The sequence below is a fragment of the Ovis canadensis genome, chromosome 5 (assembly GCF_042477335.2).
Source record: "Ovis canadensis isolate MfBH-ARS-UI-01 breed Bighorn chromosome 5, ARS-UI_OviCan_v2, whole genome shotgun sequence".
In the NCBI taxonomy this organism is placed as follows: Eukaryota; Metazoa; Chordata; class Mammalia; order Artiodactyla; family Bovidae; genus Ovis; species Ovis canadensis.
Genome location: NC_091249.1, coordinates 28,179,889 through 28,200,646, shown reverse-complemented (window position 1 = coordinate 28,200,646; position 20,758 = coordinate 28,179,889). Strand labels below are relative to the sequence as shown.

The window sequence follows — 20,758 nt, the reverse complement described above, 5'->3', positions numbered from 1 at the left end:
CTCCTAAAGTGGAAGCTCTGAGTCCTGACCAGTGGACCGCCAGGGACGTCCCAAAATAGTATTCTTTTGATTCTCTGAAACTCATCTAAGAAAAAATTCTTAATTCAGACTATACACATACAAGTGGTGAGCCAGATCTTATTTCTGCTGATTTGGTTTGTTGAGCCCTGGTATGAATCCTAAAAACAACAGGAAGAATGTCTGTACCGGGGATGATCACACACAGCTTGGTGCCTTCCACTGCTCATCCTCTGACAAGGGCAGACACTGCAAATGGATCACAGCAGCACTCTTATCTTGAGCACTGAGAGCCTCAGGCAGGCAGAAGCAGTCAACTGAAGATGGTGCTCCTGATAGATCCTACTACTTGCCCCACCCTGTCCCTCAACACCACTCTCCTTCCTAGAGTGCAGATCTTCCTAAGACACCTCTAGATAACATCTTCTCACCCTGGGCCATTTTCTCTTTTGACTCTCAGTCAGTGAAATGTATCAGCAAGGGTCCTAGATAGGAGCAGCTATGCTTAGCCACTCAGTTGTGTCTGACCCTCTGTGACCACATGGATGGTAGCCCACCAGGCTCCTTGGTCCATGTAATTCTCCAGGCAAGAATACTGGAGTGGGTTGCCATGCCCTCCTCCAGGGGAATCTTCCTGACCCAGGGATTGAATCCAGGTCTCCTGTACTGCAGGCGGATTTTTTTTTTTTAATCATCTGAGCCACCAGGGAAGCCCCAGATAGGCGCAGCTCAGGATATTAAGAACTGATCTGGCAGCAGAACGTTTCTCTGATACAGCATCTCAAGATACATGCATGCACATCATACATGAAACCTGAAAATAAAATAATGAAACATATTAAAAAGCTATTCATCCAGGAACTAGTCTAATGGTTCCACCTTCCATGACAGGCAGACATGGATTTGATCCTTGGCTGGGGAACTAAGATCCCACATGCTGTGGGGCAACTAAGCTCACACGCCATGACGACAGCCCACAAGCTCAATGTGCTTTGCCATTAGAGAAGCCCCTGAGCCACGATGAAGAACCTGCAAGCTGTCATGAGGATCCTGTGTACCGCAATTAAGACCCGATGCAGCCAAATAAATAAATGTTTAAAAACCCCACCAAAACCATGTATCCTTATATTTTACAAAAGATGTTAGAACAAAATTACTTTCTAGGTTCAATTTTTGACCCATTACAAAGTCAAGGACATTTCGAGAATCAAAAAAGTGAAATGTCTCGGGCAGTTCCACTCACAGATATTTACTAAGAGCCTCCACCTGCCGGGCATCCACTGCTATGAGATCAATCTTGTCAGATTTATGACTGTGTGATGCAGGAAAAATCCAGCCTCATGTACAAGTAAAAGGAGATGATACTCACCAAGGAACCTGCCAGTAGGAAAGGTCTCTAGGCCACCTGCCCTGCACTCTCAACACACTCTCCCAACAGAGGAGGGGGAGGGGGGACCTTATTACAGGATCCTCCTGCTGAGGAGGGCTGGACTGGCTGCAAGTGATAATGCTGATTAATAAGTACCTAATGAACCAACATTTCTAGTGAACTGACTGCTTTTCGGGAGCCAATGACACGCCTGAGGGCTTATGTTTCTTTTTTCCTTTTTAAAATATTTTTTGAAATCAAGGGTCACATTACATTTGGCATTATGTCTCTTTTTAATAATTTTATTTTTGGCTGTGCTGGGTCTTCATTGCTGTGTGGGCTTTTCTCTTGCTGTGATGACCTACTATTCCCTGGGGTGCGTGGCTTCTCATTGCAAAGGTTCTCTTATTGCAGAGCACAGGCTCAGCAGTAGTGGCTCATGGGCTTAGCTGCTCTGTTGCAAGTGAGATCTTCCCAGAGCAGGGTTCGAAGTGTCCCCTGCATTGGCAGGCAGACTCTTCACCACTGGGTCACCAGGGAAGCCCTCAAGATTTTTTTTTCATGTGGACTATTTTTAAAGTCTTTATTGAATTTGTTACAATATTGCTCCTGTTTTTATGTTTTGGTTTTTTGGCCTAGAGGCATGTGGGATCTTAGCTCCCCAACCTGGGATGGAACCAATACCCCCTGTATTGGAAGAGGAAGTCTTTTAACCACTGGACCGTTGGCGAAGTCCCTGACGCTTGTGTCTTGAAACCAGTTAGCTTGAATGGAACCTTTATGTTGGAGAAGAGGGACACCAGACCCAGGGCCACACGGCAAGTGGCAGAAGGCAGATCATAATGCAGGCCACCTCTCAGGTGTGCCATCTACTCCAGGTGTCTCAGCTGTGGCACGTGGGATCTAGTTATCTGACCAGGGATCGAACCTGGGCTCCCTGCATTGGGGCACGGAGTCTTAGCATGGCAGAGGTGGATACGACTGAGCACATGAGCCACGAAGACCGTTAGAACTAGATCCCTATTTTTTTTGTTGTGGTCTTTGGCGTGCTCTGTCTAGACCACGGCAATTACCAGCAGAGAGTGAAGCCCAGGGGTGGAACTGGCCTGACACACTGGGGCAGCTGGAGCTTCTTCCAGCAAAGTCTGTGGCAGGCTCAGAATCTCAGTCTGGCTCAACAAGGCCACCCAAGTTAATCTTGTGGTCTGGAGCCCCACTTGGCTAACAGCCAGGCCCATGCCCATGCTCAGACTGGCCTGGGGTTGGATGATAGCAATCAGCACTCTTTCTCACAACATCTCACCTGGGCACCTCCCATGCCAGGCTGGAGACTGAATGCCAGGCAGATGACGCTGACCCCAGACCTGGCCCTGCAGGTGGAGGCCTGCCTCCTGCCCCTGGAGGACACAAGCTTGGGCTCCTGACGGAAGGCCAGTGTGGCCTGCCACAGGCTGAGGCAGGAGAAGCCCGAGGCCTCCCTGCCCGCTCAGGAAAGGGCTCCAAGTCCACCCACTGTCGCCCATTCCCTTCTCCCCAGAGGCCCATGCTGAGGGGACTGGAGCCAACTGGGGCATCCTCTCCTAGAGAATGTTTCTGCTCAACAACCTGCCCGGGCCTTGTGACTCTGCCCCAGTTTTTCTTACAAATCAAGGCACAACCTTTCCCCTGGAGAGATATCTGCTTTTTTATTCTAATCAAGGTGTTCAGTGCCCCTGCAAGGGCAGAGGGCGAATGCTGAGAGGGTCTGGGCAGTGGCCCCCAGGCCCGGGTGAAGCTGCCACGGTGCATGCGGTGGGGCCCCTCATCACCCACGGGGGACTCTGGTGCTTTTTTTAAAGAAACAATTGTATTTATTTTTGGCTATGCGGGTCTTTGCGGCTGGGCAGGCTTTTCCCTAGTTGTGGCAAGCAGGGGCTACTCTCCAGTTGTGGGGCTTGGGCTTTTCATTGCGGTGGCTGCTCTGTTTGTGAAGCATGGGCCCTAGGGTTTGCAGGCTTCAGCAGCTGCAGCACGTGAGCTCTAGAACAGAGTCAGCAGTCATGGTGAGCAGGTTTAGTTGCTCAAGCGGGATGTAGGAACTCCCCAAACCAGGGATCAAACCCATGGCTCCTGCATTAGCAGGCAGATTTCTTAACCAGTGAGCCACCAGGGAAGCCCTGAATCTTGTATGGACCCCAGATCTACAGACCCCTACAGTTCTTACATGGTCCTTGGTAAGCAGACAGGGGAAGGGGACCCAGAGGGCCCACCCAGTGGCGCTCAGCTCTAGGAGTCTTAGCCAGGGCACCTGTACACATCATCAGCTTTCTGAACCCTCTGGGAATAACTTCTGAGAATCTCCTAAAAACAAAGATGTTCTCTTGCACAACCTCAGCTCCGTGAGCAAATTCAGGTCACCTGGTGCAGACATGCCTCCACTGTCCCACGCAGATTTTACAGCAGCCACAACTCTGCCCTGGAGCTGTTAACAGTCTAGCTCTATACCCCAGCCAGCTGAGCACAGAGGGGGTTCTGTGGGGTCCTAAGGAGGCTGACCCCTGAAGAAGGGCCTTCTAGAAGATGCACTTCTCTGAAGCTGTCCCAAAGGTGCCATGGGATGTGCCTTGGGACACATGACCACTAACTGGCATCTGGAGACAGTATCCAAATGTTCTGGCCACAAGCAGCTGCCTCCCTGCGAAGGGTCGGGGGAGAAGACAGCAGCTGGCAACACACACAGTCCCTGGCCAGACCCCGGAGCCTAACTTATTTGCGTGTTTAGATTTTAAAGTGGAAATCCCTATTTCCAACTTAATTCTGGTTTCACTCATGGCTATTTAACAGATGGTTCCTCTGTGTAGTTTTCAGGTTTCCAAGCACCAAGAAGAAGGTGCCCTGAGAGGCCCTGCATGCAGGCTTGGCCTCCAGGGCTGCCCAGGTCAGGACTAGTCAGCTGCAGATTCTTCAGGCATTTTCCCATAGTGAACCCATAGCAGGCAGTGCATTTTCTTTCTTTTAAATTTACCATCTTAAGCCATGAAATTAAAAGCCGCTTATTCCTTGGAAAAAAAGTTATGACCAACCTAGATAGCATATTCAAAAGCAGAGACATTACTTTGCCGACTAAGGTCCGTCTAGTCAAGGCTATGGTTTTTCCTGTGGTCATGTATGGATGTGAGAGTTGGACTGTGAAGAAGGCTGAGCACCGAAGAATTGATGCTTTTGAACTGTGGTGCTGGAGAAGACTCTTGAGAGTCCCTTGGACTGCAAGGAGATCCAACCAGTCCATTCTGAAGGAAATCAGCCCTGGGATTTCTTTGGAAGGAATGATGCTAAAGCTGAAACTCCAGTACTTTGGCCACCTCATGCGAAGAGCTGACTCATTGGAAAAGACTCTGATGCTGGGAGGGATTGGGGGCAGGAGGAGAAGGGGACGACAGAGGATGAGATGGCTGGATGGCATCACGGACTCAATGGACGTGAGTCTGAGTGAACTCCGGGAGTTGGTGATGGACAGGGAGGCCTGGCGTGCTGCAATTCATGGGGTTGCAAAGAGTTGGACAAAACTGAGCGACTGAACTGAACTGAACTGAACCATTTAAAAAACATATTTACTTACTTATTCATTCATTTGGCTGCGCCAGGTTTTAGTTGTGGCCTTAGGATCTTCAGTTGTGGTGTGTGAACTCTTACTTGTGGCATGTGGGATCTAGTTCCCTGACCATGTACTGAACCCAGGCCCCCTGCACTCGGAGCACAACCTTAGCCGCTGGACCACCAGGGAAGTCCTGGGATGTGTATCTTCATCCTGACATAGCAGGGGTTGCAGCTGCCAATGCCAGAAGCTGCACATACCAATGTCAGAAGCCATACAACGCCAGGGCATGCTACTCGCAGGGCACACGGATAGGTGGCAAGGAGCTTGGCAAGGGTGGGTGTGGCAGCCCTAAGTCTGAACACACATGAAGGGAGCAAAAGGTTCCAAATCAGGACATTACCTGCATGCAGACAAGGGTATAGATGCAAAGGTGCAAGCACCCATGACTGCATGGGTATTTGGACATAACTGTGGGGTGATCTTGAAATCAACACTTGAAAGCGGACTTTGGAGCGGTGCTGATCAGTGGCAGCTCAGGGCAGGCCCAGCCACTTCTCTCTGGAGAGACCACATCGAGCCTCTATGATCACCAGGGGCAGAACGGCAGCCCCATGACCCCAGCTCAGCAAGGCAGGCTCCCTCCACAGAAGCCAGCTGCTGACAATGTCCGGTGACCGTTCTGTGGCAGCCAAGAACCAAGCTGTAACGGTCTCTCCTTCGGATCCACGTTAACTCAAGTGCAGTGTTTAGCTAATCTCAGGGTTCTGGAAATGAAATGGGATCTTTAAGCCCAAAGTTTCACTTCTCCTTCTGGGAAGGAGTGGTCGGAAGTCTGAGACAGAAGAGTGAGTTAGGCTGCCTCTGATTTCTTTCTATGTCTGTTCTCCTTGGTGCAGCACACTGGTCAGTCCCTCAGAACCTCCCAGGCAGGTGACAGGTCCATCACAGAGATTATAACCTGGCCCAAAGAAAGGTCTGGCCTTTGTCCTCAGCTGCTAGGAGGCCATCTCTCGGCCCCTGGATGTCCTGCCTGGAGCGGGACAGGGTTGGGGTGACTTTCTTTAACTGGGGGCCTTGGGCACAGAGTCTAAGAATGTGATTCTAGGCAGAGGTGTGGGGTCACACGGCATCAGCTCAACCATAGAGGGGCTGGAGACCAGGCAGCCATGTGGTGGTCAGTCATGTCTATGTGACCGAGTTCCCAGACAGCAAGGCTTGTGGGCTGGTAATGCTCCGTGTGCGTCTTCCTGTCATGTTGCCAGGAAGCTGGTGCTGCCTGCAACGCCACAGGATGCTGCTCCCTAGGCCTCTCCCTTCGGCTGGCTCTAACCTGTCCTTTTGCTGTGGGAAACCATCACCATGAGCACGCCAGCTTTCAGAATGCTCTGAGTCCTCCAGGCGATCACTGAGTCTGAGGATGGACTTGGAGACCCTGGACTCTGCAGCTGTGGTCAGAAGAGACAGGGTGGGGCCGAATCCTACAGCTGCATGAACCACACCGTGGTTTTCCCTGGGACTTCAAATTGTCTGCTGAGAACATCAGAAATGTCAGGTTGTTCCCACACATCATCTCTGAAAGCATTTGCCACAAAGTAGCACTGCAACCAAGACAATTCTCCTGCATTTGCTGCCTTGTCTGATCTCTTCCTATGCGGGCACCAGCAAACCAGCAAGCGGAAGGCCCGGCTCCAGTCAAGAACCAAACTCATCTCAAAGCTGGAGTGCGGGGGGACTTCTCAGAATGGTCTTATTTGCTGTCCTTCGTGTAACTGCTCTGCAGTTCCCTCAGCTTAACAGAGAGCTCCCAGTCTAGTGCTGGAGAAGGAAATGGCAACCCACTCCAGTTTTCTTGCCTGAAACATCTCACGAACAGAGGAGCCTGGCGGACTACAGTCCGTGGGGTTGCACAGAGTCGGACATGACTGAAGCGATTTAGCAGGCATGCCCAATCTAGCATGGGCGTCTATTCCAGGGGGACATGAGGTTAAACGTCAGCCGCCTGTCCAACCCTCAATGGAGGCACCGCTGTGTGGGTCCAACAGGGCTGGGAGCTCAGCTCTGTGACTGCAGCTGGGTTTCTCGGCAGGCTGGATGGCAGAATCCCTAACAGGATCTCTGTGTCCTAAAGACCAGTCTTGAGGGTTCCCTGCACCATACCAGACCGATTTACCACCCATTTCACACAGCCCGGAGAATGGTGGTTCCCAGCAGCTGGGGGAGCCACTTTCTCTTGTGTGCCTATGGCAAAACACGATGCTCAGATGGATTTTTCTCTAAGTCATAGGATGGCGGAAGGTGGACTGATACCTAACATATTTTGTCTTTGGTTTGAAAATATCCAGGGCCTTATCAGTAAGATGCTGGTTCCAAGCGTCTATTTACTGATTTGCTTGGCTGCACCAGGTCTTCATTGCCCCAGGTGGGGTCTTCAGTTGTACAACATGAACTCAGCTGCTGCACGTGGAACCTAGCTCTCTGGCCAGGCATGGAACCCAGGGCCCCTGCACTGGTCCTCTTAGCCAGTGGGCCACCAGGGAAGCCCTGTGTTTTTTTTTTAACTGAGATGTAGCTTGCTATGGGGAAGTATATACATCTGAGGTGTACTCCTGGTGAAGGTTTTCAAGTGCAGACCCAGATTCCAAAGTCCCAGAGGGTCCCTAGGGCCTCTTCCCTGTCAAGTCCCCCCACCGGAAGTAACCACTGATCCACATCCATCACCAGTGATCTGCTTCTGAACTTCCTGTAACTAGAAGCACACAACTTGTACTTGTCAATGTTTGGCTTCTCTCCCTCAACAAAGCATCTCTAAGATTCTTCCAGGGAGCTGACGTTTGGCTGTTTCTGTGGTTGGCAGAATTCTGCTCTTCCATTAGGCTACCGTGGACGTGTTCTCCTGGGGGTGGACACTGGGCTGTTTCCTTTAGGGCAGTTGTGATCAGAGCTGCTGTGGACACACCTGTATGTGTCATCCGGTGGGCGTGTGTGCTCAGCACCAGGACTGGAGTGGCCATGTCAGAAGTGCAGTCAGTGTGCCCAGCTCTGGGAGACAATGCCCAGAGCCCGGTGCACCCATGAGCAGCGTGTGAGGTCCTGGAGCTCCATGTTCTTGGTGACGCCGTTCTGGGGCACATGAGGGGGCACGTCACTCCCACCCACTTGTATGTTTCCTTGTGGTCATGACGTTCGTGCGGTGATCAGAACACCTTTTCATATGCTGACTGGTCATCAAGGCATCCTCTTCTGGGAGGTGTGTGCTCACGCCTTTTGCCCGTTTTGCTTATTTTTAAACTTCTGGCTGTGCTGGGTCCTCAGTGCTGTGCATGGGTTTTCTCCACTCTCTAGCTGGGGTGCTTGGGCTTCTCACTGTGGTGGCTTCTCTTGTTGCAGAGCACGGGCTCAACAGTCCAGGACTGGCGGTTGGGGCACACTGGCTTAGCTGCTCCATGGCAGGTGGGATCTTATCGGACCAGGGATCCAACCCATGTCCCGTGCACTGGCAGGCAGATTCTTGACCACTGGACCACCAGGGAAGTTCCTGCCCATTTTATTTTTATTTATTTAAGGTCACTCCATATGGCACATAGAATCTTACAGTTTCCCCACCTGGTATCAAACTTGGTGCTCCCTACATTGGAAGCGAGCACAAGGTCTTAACCACGGACCATCATGGAAGTCCCTTTTGGCCTGTTTTAAAATCTGATTTTCCTTTCCAAGTCTGTAACAATTTTCACCATCTGTTAAGAGGGTGTCTTCTAATGAACAGATGTTTTTAACTTTAGTGAAGTCTCACTTAAGAGTCTTCTATTGCTAGTGGCATTTCTGACCTCCTAAAGAAGTCTAGCCTCCTTCCAGGCCATGAAGATTTTCTCCCATGTTGCTCTTTTCACATTAAAAAAAAAAAACCTTTACTGAAACACAGGTCATTTACATCACATTTGTCTATCATCCATTTAAAATTAATACATGTGTGCAGGGAAGGGAGAGGTCAAGGTTCATCTTCTCTGTCTGGATATGCTAGCAACCTGCATGACGTTCAGAAAAACCCATCCTTCCCCACTGACCTCCAAGGGTCTTTGTTTTCTCGATTCTAACAAGGTTCTTTTGGAAGAATATTATTAGAAAGAAAAGACCAGGGTCTGTCATTTTCATTGGATTTTTGTACATTCCGTATTTTGAATAATGGTTTCTCTACATTTCTTTTTCTCTGCGGAATCTGCCTCAGAGGTGAAGTGTCCAAATGAGTTTGATGTTTTGTTCTCAACAATGACACAGGTTACATTCTTAGGCCCAGCAGCTGAACTTGAATCTGCCTCTTCTCCACTTCATCCTTTGTTTCTCTTCTAATGATGGAAAATTCTTAGCACAATTTGCATCCTTTATTTGGGTTCTGTAACAGTCACTACTCACCCTAAAATTCACGCTAACAGTTTCTCCAAGGGATGACCCCTGGGCTCACACCTTGACACTATTCCCTCCCACAGATTAAGTCCCCCCCACTTTGCTTGTGACTAACTGCTAAGCACTGCTATAAATTCAAGCCTTCCTGCCATGGGGACAGCCTTGTCGACCTGGATGTAGCAGGAAGCAGAATGGACACTGGGGGGCTGAAGGACGACCCTGGCTGCCCTGCGCACCTGCACATAACCTGCCCTGGGTGGGCAGGACATGCACGCATCTCCTGGGAGGGCTGTGAGAGAGCCACGATTTTCTTATTCTGCTTTTTCCATCTTTTTTTCCCCCCTAGCCCACACTACATAGCATGTGGGATCTTAGTTCCCTGACCAGGGATTGAACCCGTGTCCCCTGCAAGGTAGCACAGAGCCTTAACTGCTGGACCACCAGGAAAAGTCCCCGTTTTTCTTGAGAGCTCCTGACCCACTCAGGACCCTCACTGAAGCAGAAGGCACACAGTCTTCTATTTGGTATCTCTCTGAGGGCAGGGAGCCAGGTCTATGTCTTCTCAACAAGCGGCTGACCTGCGATGGCCCAGGGAGACTACAGCAGATGGGAAGAGGGCAGCGAGGGTGGGGGACAGGTGTCTATAGGAGACCCACTGGCTCTCTGCTCCAGCCACAGGAGCCTCCTCACCACGGTCCACTGGCCACGTGATGGGCCTTCATCACAGCAGACACCCTTGTCCTCTGCTCACCCCACTGTAGGGCCCCAGACCTGCCCTCCTCAGGGCTCCTCTCAAAGGTCACCTTCCTGCCCTCTCATCACGGCTGACACTGTCTCCCCTCTTCCAGGACATGAATGTCATGTCCCACGAGGGCAGAGACTCTGAGACAGAGAACCAACCAGAGCTTGTGGAGAGGCAGTGGGCTCACAGGGCCCCCCCGGAGCCCCCACTTACCTGTCCTTGTACTTGATCACGGCATCCACGATCTTCTTCATTTTCTTGGTGAGGTTGGGCGGGTTAGGGGAGAGCTTCTCAGCAGGTGGCCGGCCGCGCTTCTTCTGCTTCTTGCTCTCGTCGTCCTTATCGCGGCTGCGAGTGCTGGTGGTTGGGGTGGAGGGGCCGGCGTCGCTATCTCGCTTGCGCTTCCGTGACGATTTCTTCTGCCGGACCTCCTCTTCGATCTCCTCCAGCGTGCCCTCCTCGATGGCCTTCAGGGTCAATAGTGGTAAAAATAGGACAGCCAGCACCGAGGTCGACAAGCAGAGGCCGCGCGCAGACCCGGGGGCCCAGTGGGGGACAGCTCTGCCTCCCCAACCCCGTCCTTCATGGACATAAGGCGTCTGTGACAAGTTGAAGAGTCACAGTCTCATGGTGCACAGCTGCAAAGAGTGGGTGCCTGTCAGCCCTCCACCGGGAGGTGACCTGGTCAACCAGACCTGCCATGTTATTAAACAATTGTGCTAAGACCCACATCCCACAGAATCAAGTGCTTCAAACACTGTCAAGCGTGCAGTTCGATGGTATCAGGAACGTTCCCACAGGTGGACGGACCACCATCCACCTGTCTGTGCACAACCGAGGTGGCAGTGGGATAGAGCCCCAGACCACACCATGGCCCATCGTTTTGCTCACTAAGTTGTCCTAGATACATTTCCTCTCGTTTTTCTGCAACACAATTTTTAACATCTATTAAGTATTTTCTCGCACAGTGGGCCTTCACTGAATTTCTGTTCTTGGGCAATTTAGGTTCTTTCCAACTTGGGGTGGGGTGGGGTGAGGGGGTGGGCTGTTTTTAAGTAATGCCATGACCAGACATCTGTCTGTCTTTCAGATAGATTCCTGGAAGTGAAATTGCTGAGTTGAAGGACATGAACGTGAATGGTCATTTTAAAATAGTTCCAAATGATGAATTCTCAAAGGTAGTAACTAATCTGACCATCCAGTGAGAGGAAGCCAGGTGTCCAGGGGAGCTTGGAGTCAGAAATGGGAGGGGGGCCTGGTGCCAAAAGGAGGGGAGGCACTGATTACTCATCTCAGCGACTTGCTGCAACTGTGAGCAGGTAGGGGCCAGGCACTGGGGCCAGGCACTGAGCACCGCCCCCTGTGGAGGGGAGACAGTCACATGCCCCCACAAAAAGGGTGACAAGTGTGCAGAGTGCCATGGGGGGGCGGGGGTGCTCCGAGGGTGCGGCAGCTGATGTGTCCCGGTCAGGGGTGGGAAGTGCTCCCCAGGGTGGGGCAAGTCAGCAGACCTGAGGGCTGGGGGGGGTGGGAGGAGGTATCCAGGCTAAAGGAACAGCACAGGGGCACAGAGCGGGCAGGAGGGCCTGAGAGCAGGCTGGCCCAGGGGAGGGCACTCAGTGGGCTGAAGCGTGTCCCCTCTAATCTGTATCAACCTGGAACCTCAGAGTGCCATCTTATGGGATAAGAGGATCTCTGCACACATACTAACTCAAGGATTGAGATGAGACCATCCTCTGTTAGGGTGGACCAGACTCCAGGAGACAGAATAGGGCGTACAAAGAGGCTCTGGGGACATCCATGTGAAGATGGAGGCCGAGACTGGAGAGACGTGGCCACAAGCCAAGGAATGCTGGGGCTACCACAAGCTGGAAGAGGCAAGGAAGGAGCCCTGAGACAGAACACAGCCCTGCTGATGCCTAGATTTCAGACTTCCAGCCTGCGGAACTGTGAGCAGTTGAATTCCTGTTGTGTTACAGTCACTGCATCTGTGATGATTATTACAGGAGGCTCTGGAACCCAATGCTGGAGCCTCTGGTCCTACAGCCAAGACACGTGGGCCAGCACAGCGGGGGGAAAAGGCAGGCACATTCTGAAGGGTCTGCGTGCATACAGGGCACAGTGGCTGCCAGAGAAGCGGTGCCAATTCCACGCCCACAGCTAAGACCGAGGAGTGCCGTTTTGGATAAATCTCTCTTTCACTAATGCAAATTTTACTGACTATGACCTACAAAAAAAAAGGATGTTATCCAAGCGCAAAGAATAGTCTTTCCAACAATGGTGCTGGGAAGACCAGAGGGCACATGCAAAAGCATGGATATGGACCTTGACCCCGTTAACTCAGAAAGGGTCATGGACCTAAACGTAAGAGCTGACACTCTAAAAGGCTTGAAAGAAAACACAGGGGGTAAATCTCTGTGACCTTCGATTTGGCAATGGACTAACTCTCAGACATGATACCAAGGCCAAAAGAGAAAAACAAATTTGACTTCATCAGAATTTAAATTTTTGTGTGACAGAGGACACCATCGTGACAGTGAAAACCAAAGCCAAAACCACCCCACAGAACAGGAAAAATATCTGCAAATCATGTCTGATAATAGGCGTTTTGAGAAGATCTACAAATGGCCAACAAGCACATGAAAAGGGGCCTGACACCGTGAGCCCCCCTGGAAATTCAATTCAAAACCACAGATACCACTGCACACCCACTAGAATGGCTGGAATCAAAGAGGCAAATAGGACCTCCCTGGCAGTCCAGCAGTTAAGACTCTGAGCTTCAAATGCAAGGGGTGCCGGTTTGATCCCCGGTCAGGGAACTAAGATCCTACATGCTGCCTGGCACAGCCAAAGCCAAAAAATAAAAGTGATCAGTGAGGATGTGGAGAGACTGAAACCCTCTTGTGTTGCTGGTAGGAGTGTAAAATGGTTCACTCACTTTGGAAAAGAGTTTTGTCCCTTCAAAGGTTAAACAAAGAATGACCCTATGATCCCCTCCTTGGCATTCACCCCAGAGAAATCAAAACATGTGTCCACAATATTTGTATACACAAATATTCAGCGTGTTATTCATAACAGCCGAAAACCAGAAACAACCCCAGTGATGAGTATCCACTGATGACTGGATACACAAGTCTTGTGCTATATACCCACATAATGAACTCTTGATGATGAAAACATCATTTTCCTACGTGAAAGAAGCCTGACATCAAAGGATCATGTATTCCATGATTTTACACATGGAAAATGTCCTGAATAGTCAAAATTTTTGTGGACAAAAGTTACTTATAGGATTTAAAGGGATGGGAAGATAGCTAGAGAGCAAAGGGTTTCTTTGAGAAAAGAAAGGTCTAGACTTCATTTATGATGACAGTGTCACAACTCTGAACATACCAAAATCACTGAATTGTGCATCTTAAGTGGGTGAATTCCGTGGTATGTAAGTTATTCTTCAAAATACGTAGACAAAGAAATGTGCGTAAATTATTATTATATACAAGTGGGCAGTTTTTGTTTTTTTTTAAAGGTGTACATGCATGCTCAGTCATGTCCAATGCTTTGCAACCCCATGAACTGTAGCCCTCCAGGCTCCTCTGTCCATGGGATTTCCCGGGCAAGAATACAGGAGTGGGTTACCATTTCCTCCTCCAGGGGATCTTTCCGACCCAGGAATCTAACCTGTGTTGCCTGCATTGCAGAGGGATTCTTTACCACTGAACCACCTGGGAGGCCCTTTTCAAGGGCACCCACTGCCTTAGCAATCCAGGACTGGCAGAGGTCCCATGAGAGCTGTAAGGGTCTATGGCTGGGCTGACGTCAGAGGTTCTGTTCTGCCTCTCAGAGCTCCGAGCTGAGGGCTGGGGACAGGACACCCCAGCTGCCTCATCTGAGTTTTGTAGGCTTCTTGCCTGGCATGCTTCAACAGCTCCCTCTGGTGCATAGCTCAGTGGGTGAGCTTGCAAATCTTGGGTGTTCTGAGGTCTCAGGAGACCTGGCCTCACGGCCAAGGAAGCACCAAGACCACAGTTAATCAAGAGGAACCTCGGGGTGTGTGATCAGAGGCCTGGGCTGCAGCTGCTCATTCCAGGGTGTGACAACCAGCAGGGCGTAGCCAAAAGCCGCCACCTGCCTTCTGCAAGTACTGTTTCAGGGACAACAATTTGAGGGTTGGGCTCTCAATAGTCACCTCTACACTCAAGAACTCCGGGGTGGGGGTGGGGTCTGATGTGTCACGGTAACCCAGATGCTGACCTCAGTGCTGGGCCCTGGGAGCCAAGGGCTGGGGTGTGGGGGTGCCAGGGGAGCGGGCGGGGCACTCGCTCCCTCCTCCCTGCAGCTCCCAGGGATGATGCGCCCAGATCAGGGCACCTGACCCCATTAGCACTCCCAACAATCTCACAGGGAGATGTGACATCCCTAGTTTAGCTCTGGGTCCTCTGGCCAGCCCCCTGCCAAGGTCACCAAAAGTCTCCTTTAACCTGACACATGAAAGGCCAGCTCTACCCAGCAGAGTGTTCTGAGCGGCTCAGAAGCCTCAAGGGTGTGCCTGCCACCATTTCAACAGGAGGAACTGAGTGAACCTGAGCCCATGTGTGAAGGGCTGCTGTCATTCGTGTCGAGAATGGCTAAAGGGCGCTGCCCAGGGTTTAGGTGAAGGCCCCTAACCCGGCGGCCAAACCCATGCTGCCTGAGCCCCTCTCACGGCCCTCTCCAGCATGTACCTTGAGCCACTGCTTCTCAGTCAGTGAGTCACTGTAGTCCACCTCCTTGCGGTGACGGGAGCCACGGCCGAACATCTTCTCTTCCTCCTCCTCACAGGTCAGCCGCTCCACCTCGGCATCGTCCTTGATGATCCACGAGGGGAGCTCGTCCTCCTCCATGAGCCGCGGCTTCCGCTTGGGGTTGCGGGCCTCCTCACGCCGGCGGTCCAGGTCCATGCGCTGTGGGGTGTGGGGCAAAGGAAGTGTTAGCACAGGGAAGGCCAGCAGGCACATGCGGGGTGCCCTGCCTGGGGACCCAGTTACATGGTTGCTGGGTTTTGCGGTGGCCAAACTGGCCGAGCTCTCAGGTCAGACCCTGGCTGGGACTCTGCTGTGGGGCAGAGAGAACTGGGACGGACTCGGAGATGACGGAAGAAGGGCTGAAATGGGATGGCAGCTCCATGGACAGCCTCAGTGGGAGGCACAAGCCCGCTGAGGCCAAGGACGCCCTGGATTCCACGCCCACGAAGGGCGAGGGACATCTGAGACCGAGGCCTGATTCAGCTCTTCGGCCTGGGACAGTGTGATGCCCTCTGAAAGGGAGAGAGCCTCAAGGACAATAGGCACCAGCAGAACTGGGTGTGCCCGGGTATCCTGCCATCCCTGTGATACGCTTAGGAGACCTCAGGAAGCCACGGGACAAAGAGGGGTCAGTTAGGTGCTGTCTGCAGCCCCCTCGAAGGGCTGTCCCGGCTCCCCAGTAGTGCTGGGGACGCCAATGTCACCGAGACCACTCGGTCTGCCGGGTGTCGGCAGGGAGGGGCGTGTGAGCCCCACGGCCCACGGTCCGTGCAGGTGGGAAAGCCAGTGCCCGCGGCACTCACCATGAACAGGTCGAACTCCTCCTCGTGCCGGGCTATCATCTGGTTCACCGTCTCGTCGTCAGGCACCTCGTCTTCTTCCTACAAGACGTCACACGTTTAGTCCGGCTGCGGGGAGGCCGGGGTGGGCGGTGGCGGCGGCCGGGCTCGGAGGCGAGCGGCGGCGGTCCGTGGGAGAGGAGCTGGCAGTCCCTGGTCCGGCTGCGGTGGATGGGGACCCACGCGGCAGCGGTGAGGCACACACGCACACGCACACACACGCTCCGTGGGGTCAGGGCCCTCTGCTGGCCGTCTCAGCCGAGAAGCCGAGGATTGAATGGGCGTGGAGACTGAACTACCCCGCTCACCTTTAGAGGTGGCTCCTCCGAGTCGGGGTTGACGCCCGCTGGCGGAGGGGCAGTGTGGGCGAAGCTGGCACTGCCGCTGCCCGTGCTGCAGTGTCTGCTCTGTGGATAGATAGAGGACTTCAGTCTCCAGGGCTATCAATCCGGCGCCTTTCACCAGCAGTTGTTGTTTTTTTAATAATAATAATAATTAAAAAAAAAACCACTTCAAAGAAAAAGCAAGTATACTCATCGTCTTTCCTTTCAGCCCACACTCCCTTTACTCCAAAGGGATGCAAAAAAAAAAACAAAAAAAGAAAAAGAAAAAGTGCAAAAAAAGGTAAAAAAAAACAAAAACGAAAGCCGCTCATGCGTCCACCACTCACGCTGGGGAGGGGGTCGGGGCCAGTGCTGCGCTCACCTCATCCTGCTCCTCGTGCTCCAGGATGGCCTGCAGGAAGGCGCGCCGCTCGTGGCTGGAGGACTTCTGGTCAAACATGCCGGCCTGGATCACCTTCTGGTCCACGTTGAGCTTGTACTTGGCCGCGGCCAGGATCTTCTCCTCCACGCTGTTGACCGTGCACAGGCGGAGCACACGCACCTCGTTCTGCTGCCCGATGCGGTGGGCACGGTCCTGCGCCTGCAGGTCCTGGGGGCGGGGGTGGGGGAAGATGCTGTCAGCCCCAGGTGGTTAAGGGGGAGTCGGGGCACAGAGGCACTCGCTGGCCAGCAGCTGCACAGCCAGGAAACTCAGGGACGAGACCTGGAGCCTGCGCCAAGGGGGCTTCACCCTGAGAGCCTACAAAAGAGTCTCTTTCTACCTTAAGTGGAACTTGGCAGACACTTGGGAAGAAAGCGTGGTTTTAAAAGGCCACCAGAGGGGTTATATTCCTGAGCAGCTCCTGTCACAGTTGTATGGGGGCCCATCGCTGTGACTAGGCCCCCTAGGTAGGGCCACATTACGCGACAGCACTGTTTACAGGATGATGCCGAAGCTGCGCACCATTCCTGGTCGATGCCTGGTTTGGTTGGGGGCCCTGCTGCTTCCTTGCCAGGCAACGCCGGGCCCAGGTCCCACTAGTCTAGCCTTGGGAGCCACTGCTAACAGCAGCCCCTCTCATGGCTACTGTGTGCGTGAGGAGCCAACGGGCAATGGATGCCCAGTGCCTGGTGTGGAGCAAACGCCAGTAGAATGGGAGGCGCAGTGCCAACACGATCTGTGTCACCCTGTGAGCCCAGTGCAGAGACAGGAGGGCGCCTACGGAATCCTGGGTCTGGGGCTGCGTGGAGCTGACCTGGAGATCTGCACCCCACAGGGCAGCAGAAGCCACACCTGGTGGACAAGCGTGGCTTGGCCCCACGGCTCGGCCTCCTGGTCAGCCTGTGTGATTCCTGGCAGGGAGGACCAGCACCTCACGATACACCCTGGCCCTGCCGTGTGTCTCATGACCTCCAATGCCTCCCAGTGTGGAGGAGAGGCTCCACAGAGGCCTCTCCCCCAGCTGCCTGCTGATGGGGAAAACAGCCCCACCACCTCTTAGCAAACAGGCCAGCCATGAAGTCCGGGTGGGAACCACTCCAACCCAGGCTGACGGCAGTGACCATCCCAGACGTTCACTGGCATACAGGCTATGGTTCCCACGCTGATAACTAGAGCCACTGAGCGTGGGGAAAGGCACACTCACACCGTCAACAGGAGCGAGAGCTGGGCAGCCTGGTGGAGGCCAGTTTGGCAGAACCAACAAGAACATGACAGGGACAGGCCAATGGGCTGAGATACCCCAGCTCTTGGTCAGCCTGGGCCTGGCTGGTGCTCCGAGGGAGGGACAAGAGGGCTCCATGAGAGGATAGCGGTCAGGCCGAGAAACAGGAACCTGGACACCTGCCAACTGGGGTTTGAGCTAAAAGGCCTGGGGCCACCATACACCAGGAAGGCTGGCCGCTGAGGATGCACTGGGGAGAGGCCTGGTACACTGGCATGGAAATGTGAACACACCAGCTGGTGGCAGGAAGAGACACGCGCTGGAACACGGCAGGTTCATGCCAAAGCCAGAGCGTCTGTGTGTACAGAGGCAGAGGCTGGCGTGTGCTCAGAGTAGATGGGAGCGGCAGGGAAGGGAAAAAACGCACACTTCCATTTGTTTCTTCCAGTAACTGGTACTTGCGTTTGAAAGAACTACCGGCATGGAGCCCCGCGCAGGCGCGCGGACAAGACATCAGGGCAGCAGCGCATGGAGCACACAAAGGAGCCCCCGTGAAGGGGGCCGGCGTGAGGGCTGGGCCAGGACACAGCCAGTAAGGGCCCCAGGACTAACGGGACCCTTACTACCAGCCCAGAGGACTGGGCCATTTTCCATTTTCTTTGCACATCTACGGGATGCCAGGATTGTTTTTCTCCCCCTTCTTTTGGAAGGTGCCACGCAGCTTGTGAGAGCTCAGTCCCCAGACCAGAGACTGAACCCAGGCCGTCAGTAGTGGAAGTGTGGAGTCCTAACCACTGGAGAGCCGGGGAATTTTCAGAAAAAAATATTAAACTAACGGTGAAACGTATTTTTTCATAATCAGAGCAAAGAATTAGTTTGCTTTTGAGAAACTGCCCTCTGCACCTCTCTCCAGGCACTGCCAGGGCTCTCGGAAAAGGTCAGGAGGCCGCTGGACACTCACACCAGGGGCATGGTCACTGCCAGGGGGTGCACGCTGTTACCTGGTGGGGGTTCCAGTCACTGTCAAATATGATCACAGTGTCAGCCGACTGGAGGTTCAGACCCAGGCCCCCAGCCCGGGTGCTGAGCAGGAAGATGAAGTACTCGGAGCCGGGCTCGTTGAAGGTTTTCAGCAGCATCCCCCGGTCCTCCGCTTTTGTGGTTCCTGCCGGGCGGGTAGACCAGGGTTAGCAGGGAAACCAAGGGAGGAGACACAGAGGGACACCTGCATCAGGGAGCGGCGCCCACGCCCACCGCCTCCCAACCAATGGCTGTGGACCGTGACTGACGAGCAACTCAGATCCGGCTGACACCGCTGACCGCCAGTCTGCCCACCCCAGGAGAAAATGAGCCCCGCCGCGTGAACAGGGGCTGCTGCGGGCACTAGACAGGCTACAGCACAGGGCTGGGACCCAGCAGACAGCCAGGCAACAGGCTGGCCCCTGAGCGCTGCTGTAACCAGCTATCCGGGTGACGCTGCAGCGGCGCTATTTCAGCGCGCCTCTCCGAACCCACGAGGGGCCTCTGGGTGGACACACGGTGCTGCCAGGGTAACGAGCGACTGGTCAGAGGCTGGAGCCTGCCTCCATGCCCCTGTGGTGGGTTTTCTCCATTTACAAAGGGAACCGTCTACACAGGCAAGCACAGGGGACTGTACAATGGGGATGTCTCTCTGGGCAGGATGGCTCCCTGCTTCATGAAGCCACAGCAACTCGAATGTGAGGGCCCTGAGCATGATCCTCAGAGGGGCATCTAAGCTCCTCAGGCTCCTATCAACTAAAAGCAGAGGTGCCTCTGGTGAAACCAGGTGTCATTTTCAGTGCTGCTTCTAGCGACTCGCCTACACATCAGGATGAACAGCACAGAGGCCCAAGGGCCATGGCGCCTGGGCTGTCCTGGCTCCTAGGAGGGGCTGAGGCCTCAGGCATGGCTGGGCAGGGCCGGGTCAAGGGGCTGCTCCGGTACCCCTGACTGTACCCTCACTCTCAGCACTCTGACAGCAGAAGGTTCCGCTCCCCATGTCACTGAGCTCCCCAACCCTCTGCCACTCCTTCTGGGGGGCGGGGGGCAGAGAGGCCTGCGGGATCTTAGTTCCCTGACCAGGTATTGAACCCATGCCTCTGTAGGCAGCAGGAAGATAGAGTCCTAACCACTGGACCACCAGGAATTTCTTTCCCAGTTTCCACCCATGTGGCAGTGACCACATGAAATGCTAGAGACGCAACCATGGTCCAGCAAACGGAAGTCCTCACTTACACGGAGGACTCTTGTCATGGAGAGAAAAAGGGGTTGGGGGGCAAGTGGACAGATACTCGGGTGGGTGGGAACACGCTCTCGGCCTGTCCACTAGGGGGCGGTGTCACCATTGTGAAAGCTCAGACCCTACAGAGGCCAGTACTGAGGCCACACGGGCCTTGACAGGGATGCAGCTTTCAGCCTCAGGACACGTGAGCACCTGACCAAAGCTGTGTTTGTAAAGGTTACCCTGGATGGAATTCTAAGAACAGCTGAAAGAAGGCAAGACGGAGATGCAGCAAAGGTTCTGGGCGGGAGTGGGGAGGGCCAATTCCGACGGACAGGTCCACCCAGCGATCACAAGTTAATGGTCTGAAAACCCACAGTACCACGAGAGGCACCGAGAAACACACAGCAGGGGCAGAGAGGTTTGGGGTGTCCAGCCATGGATGGATGCAGCTGGTACTGAGCTTAGACAAAGTCTTGCAAAAATGTGGTCTACCCCACACTTCTTACCTGTGTTTACCCCAGTGGGTTTCAAGTCTCTTTTTCCAAATGTTATTTTTTGATGTGAATTAGTTTTTTAAAAGTCCTTGCTGAATCTGTTACAGTGTTGCTTCTGTTTTATGTTTAGTTTTGGGGGTCCCAAGGCACATGGGAATCGTAGCTTCCGACCAGGGATTGAACCTGCACCCCCTGCGTTGTAAGGTGAAGTCTTAGCCACTGGACAACCAGGGAAGTTCCCCCAAGTCCATTTTTTCTTGAAAGCCCCATTCACTCCATCTTACGGAGAGCGAGGGGCTCCCTCTAGG

The 20,758-nt window shown here is 53.4% G+C and overlaps 1 protein-coding gene across 10 annotated transcripts in view; it reads right to left on the bottom strand.

The window, feature by feature from the left end:
• The window catches only part of SMARCA4 (SWI/SNF related BAF chromatin remodeling complex subunit ATPase 4), a 90,961-nt gene that overhangs the window by 10,330 nt on the left and 59,873 nt on the right, over positions 1 to 20,758 (bottom strand). For 6 of the 10 annotated variants that reach the window (XM_069589239.1, XM_069589238.1, XM_069589234.1 and 3 more), the window contains exons 25-30: positions 18,713 to 18,876; positions 16,430 to 16,657; positions 16,033 to 16,131; positions 15,689 to 15,766; positions 14,826 to 15,044; positions 10,318 to 10,571 (exon numbers count right to left, since the gene is read on the bottom strand). In XM_069589239.1, the coding sequence (XP_069445340.1) occupies positions 10,318 to 10,571; positions 14,826 to 15,044; positions 15,689 to 15,766; positions 16,033 to 16,131; positions 16,430 to 16,657; positions 18,713 to 18,876 (1,042 nt within the window). The remainder of the gene's footprint in view (positions 1 to 10,317; positions 10,572 to 14,825; positions 15,045 to 15,688; positions 15,767 to 16,032; positions 16,132 to 16,429; positions 16,658 to 18,712; positions 18,877 to 20,758) is intronic. The other 4 variants (XM_069589242.1, XM_069589241.1, XM_069589235.1 and 1 more) reach the window with 1 other exon arrangement.